This window comes from Otolemur garnettii, unplaced genomic scaffold (genome assembly GCF_000181295.1).
Source record: "Otolemur garnettii isolate 467f Iridium unplaced genomic scaffold, OtoGar3 scaffold00073, whole genome shotgun sequence".
NCBI lineage: Eukaryota > Metazoa > Chordata > Mammalia > Primates > Galagidae > Otolemur > Otolemur garnettii.
Genome location: NW_003852468.1, coordinates 90400 through 94807, shown reverse-complemented (window position 1 = coordinate 94807; position 4408 = coordinate 90400). Strand labels below are relative to the sequence as shown.

At 46.8% G+C, this 4408-nt stretch overlaps 1 protein-coding gene across 1 annotated transcript in view; it reads left to right on the top strand.

Annotated features, from left to right (window-relative positions):
• Positions 1-1496, top strand: part of POLR3GL (RNA polymerase III subunit G like) — a 13171-nt gene extending 11675 nt beyond the window's left edge. The window contains exons 4-7 of the mRNA XM_023515514.1: positions 104-160; positions 392-465; positions 591-704; positions 991-1496. Coding sequence (XP_023371282.1) covers positions 104-160; positions 392-465; positions 591-704; positions 991-1077 — 332 coding nt within the window. The 3' untranslated portion in view covers positions 1078-1496. The remainder of the gene's footprint in view (positions 1-103; positions 161-391; positions 466-590; positions 705-990) is intronic.
• The last annotated feature ends 2912 nt before the right edge of the window (positions 1497-4408 follow it).

Sequence of the window (4408 nt, the reverse complement as noted above, 5' to 3'; positions counted from 1 at the left end):
AAAAAAAAAAAAACCTTTATCTCTCCTTCAAATACAACCATTCACCCTTCATAGGAGACCTCAGGCAGGGTCCTACTGACATTCACGTTCTCATTATTCCCAGATTGGCGCCGTCTACCCCGGGAGCTAAAGATCCGAGTCCGGAAGCTACAGAAGGAGCGTGAGTTTATCTGGAACAAGAAGTGGAAAGGTTTCCCCCTCCGCTGGAGGGCCAGGGCTGCTGGTGGTCTCTCTTGCCCTACCAATTCCTACCTAATCCGCCAAGTGTTGTTGCGGGATGCCACAGTGGCCACAAGAGGGCAGCAGAGCGACATGTTCTCTGCGGGAGGATAGGTGGGAAGCTAGCAAGATTTGCCCTCCGATGGTTTATCTTTTGATCCCCCCCCACCAGGGATCACCATTCTGCTCCCCAAGAGGCCCCCTAAGACCACAGAAGATAAAGAGGAAACAATACAGAAACTAGAGGTGAGGAGAAAGTGCATAGAGACCTCCTAAGACCTAAATCCATTCCCTCTTTGCTCATGTATGCCTCAATTTTTCCCTTCTGTGAGCTGAATCTGAGTTTCTCTTCCTATTCATCTTGTCATGAGACCCTGGAGAAGAAGGAGGAAGAAGTGACGTCAGAGGAAGATGAGGAGAAAGAAGAAGAAGAAGAGAAGGAAGAGGAGGAAGAAGAAGAGTATGATGAAGAAGAACATGAAGAGGTGAAGGGGGTCTCCTTCTACCTTAGTCCCCCTCTCTTCCTCATGGGATCTGGGAATCTCAATTATTTACATCAGGAATGTACTCCTCAGAAAGAGGCTGAGGGCGATAGTGCCCTCAGAGGTAGGGATTTCCTTCCACTTCCTCTGTCCCCAGGCTCTTTCCCACAATGAACTACAACTGGAAGGAATGTCCAGGGCCTGGTATGGTGTGAAGGGGCCTAGTACACAGGAAGGAAGGAGAATACAAAAGCAAGCCTGACTCTTTATTCTTTTTTTTCCATTTCAGGAAACTGATTACATCATGTCATATTTTGACAATGGAGAGGACTTTGGGGGTGACAGTGATGACAATATGGATGAGGCTATATACTGAAGAAGGACCCCAAACAATGCCCTGGACCTATTACATCTTTCTTGATTTGGGATAGAGAGAATAACTGTCCCTATTATTTGGTTTTGTGGACAAGCAAATCATTTGGTCAGAGTTCAGAAAAACTATTTGATCCCTGGAGATAGGAGTGGAGAATGATGACAGATAGCCTCTTTCTACCCTTCCTCTCCTTTCACCTTTATGTCACCTCTCATATGGTGGAGAAGGTGCAAAGGACAAATGTCTTAATTGTATGAGGGGAGAAAGAAGAATTGAAAGAACTTGGGCTTTTAGAGCTGAGACAGCTGTACACATACTCCTACCGAATTTTACAGCTCTTTGTGGAGATAATTGGGGCTGGGAGCATTTAAGAGGAGTAAGTCCAGTCTTATATTTTTAAATAAAGTGTTTTTATCTGTCTAGGGTGAGGCCTGGTGGGAAAGGGGTGAAGGGGACACCTACCTAAACAGAGTCCAGTGTCTTGTCCTTTGTTCCCTTGGTAGGACGTATACCTGGAAACTAACCTGTCACAGAATATTCAAGACCTCATCTGCAGGGCTGTGCAGTCAGTTGTAGAGAAAAACAGTTCATGTTCCCTGCGTCCCCACTGGCTTCTGAGCCTGAGGTTCTTTAGACTGTCTCTGTTCACAAATGTTCACAACGACACAGGCCCTCTCTTTCCCACACTTGACCTTGGTCTTGTCCTTATTTACAAAGCATGATTACAGCTATTTTTGTGGAGAGAGTCAAGAAAGCCAGGTGCAGGGAGGGTATAGGTAGGAGGAGCTGACTCTTGTTCAGTACAGTTTTCCTCTTCCAGCCTTGGAGACCTCATTTTGAAAGATATGTCTGCAAAAAGAGCCCCCTAAAAATTCTATTCTCCACTCGCAGAAACTAGTGCGTGGCTGAGTTGCAATTTCTCTTTTGGTTCTTCCCTTTGTGGAATTTATTTAGCTTTTCTCACTCCCTTTGCCGGACGGGGGGCAGGCGGTTGTTTTACAGGAAGTAAGGAGGGTGGGGAGGAGGAGAGTGACTTAGGGACACTCACAGCTCTGAGATGCTTTCTCGCCCACACAGCTCTCCCTTGGGTGAGGTCATTTTCCTAGGCTCTGATTGGCTTCTAAGGAAGCCTCACATGAGCTGATTGGTTCCAGCCACTTGACATGCAACAGTCACGGGCAAGCTGCGTGTCCAGAATAGGAACTGAATAACAAGCTTGCCCGTCCTAGTGACCCTACTGAGCATTTGAAAGCCATAAGATGGGACGTAAGAGACCCTTCAAGAAATAGCTTAACTGCATTTAGGCAGGCTAACTGAATTCCCTACAACACCAAATGGTAGAGTCTGGTAATCTAAGGTTAGATATTTCAGACCTTATTTTAAAGAGGAGGGGCTGTGACTCCATTGAGGGAAAACACCTTAAAAGCCAAGTTTGGGTTTGTTAGTAAGTGTTAAGACAGAAGCAGCCAAAGAAAACAAAGAAGGAAACAGGAATAGAAACAGAACATTCCAGAGTTATTGAACAATTTGTGATGATTGATGTGTTTCCTTTCTTATCTCTCCAAGGTGTTGGTGTGAGTAGAGTAGAGAGAATGGGACAGGGGACCTGTCATTGGGGGTTCCCATAATTATACTTTAACCTGTGATTGTGGTTAGGAAGAGATAGCAAAAAAGCAAGACACTGAACATTTTCTTTTTATCTTCTCCCATACATACACACACCAGTCCTGACCTAACCAACTATACCTGTGTCTATGTTGGGGGCACAGCCACTCCCTAAATCCCCCACAATGTCTGCCTGGGAATGTAACAGAGGGAGAATAAACAGGGTAGTCAAGGAAGGTGGAAGCTGCACCCCCACCCCCATCTCTATACACACACATCCTTTTCTCATGAAACTGGGGAAAAGAGGACAAAGGTTGGAGTGACCACTTGGGATCAGTTGTACTGCCTCAAAGACAAAGTGTCAGAAAGATCAGATCATTCTTGAACTCTGCCCTGTCTGGCAGGTGACCTTGCTAGACAAAGCCAGAGACCCAGGATGCAGCAGCTTTCCCAGATACTCTGGAGTGGTTCCAGGCATGAGCTAGACTGTTTCCATTGACCTTTCCCCTACTTTTTGCCGGCACTATCTGGCCGGCCAAGATTTAAGACCTAGTAAACAGGGTGGGGGTTCCTATTCCCTCACAGGACAACCTGAGAAGTTAGGATTGAGGCTTTGCTTGTAGATATTTACAGAAAACCCATTCAGTGCTTGGTCAGCCCGGTACTACTCGCCTGCTAGGGCCTGTTTATGCTGAACAGATTGCTCCCACGCCCACAGCCTAGCCTACACTGGCCCCAGGCAGGGTAGGTTCTCTGGCAAGAATCCTATCTTTTTCTACCTTGTGTTCCATTCCTAGCCAACTGGTCCCCTCCCACCGTGGGCGGGCAGCTTGAGAATGGGGTCTGCAAACAGGCTCAGTGACTCCAGTGGTTTGAGAGAGACTGGATAGCAGACCTGGATGCAACATGCAGTTTAGATTGGGAATGGAGACCAAAGAAAATTGGGGGGTGGGAGGTCTAATGCTTAAGGTGATTGGGCACCACCTATGGATTGATAAGGGAAAGACAGTTCTTTTCCTCTGTTCTTTTTTTTTTTTTTTTTTTTAAGACAGTCTTACTATGTTGCCCTCAGTAGAGTGCCCTGGAGTCATAGCAACCGCAAACTCTTGGGCTTAAGTGATTCTTTTGCCTCAGCCTCCCAAGTAGTTGGGGCTACAGACACCCACCACAACACCCAGCTATTTTTTTTGTTGCACTTGTCATTGTTGTTTAGCAGGCCTGGGCTGGGCCCCAACCCACCAGCCTCGGTATATGTGGCTGGCACCCTACTCACTGAACTATGGGCGCAGAGCCCCTCTGTTCATTTTTATTACTGTTTGAACTTTGAAAGGAAGGAAGGGTGATGGCTTGTAGGCATAGGCTGGTTATGAGGGGAAGAAAAGCTGCTTTTTTTTGAGACAGAATCTTACTTTGTCACTCTCGGTAGAGTACTATGGCATCATAGCTCACAGTAACCTCAGACTCCTAGGCTTAAGCGATTCTCTTGCCTCAGTCTCCCAAGTAGCTGGGACTACAGTCACCCACCACACCTGACTTTTTAGAAGTAGGGTCTCGCTCTAGCTCAGGCTGGTCTTAAACTCATGAGCTCAGGCGATCCACCTGCCTTGGCCTCCCAGAGTGCTGGGATTACAGTTGTGAGCCACTGCACCAAGCCCTGCTATTTCCTTTTTTTTTTTTTTTTGAGACGGAGCCTCAAGCTATCCACCTGGGTAGAGTGCCATGGCATCAC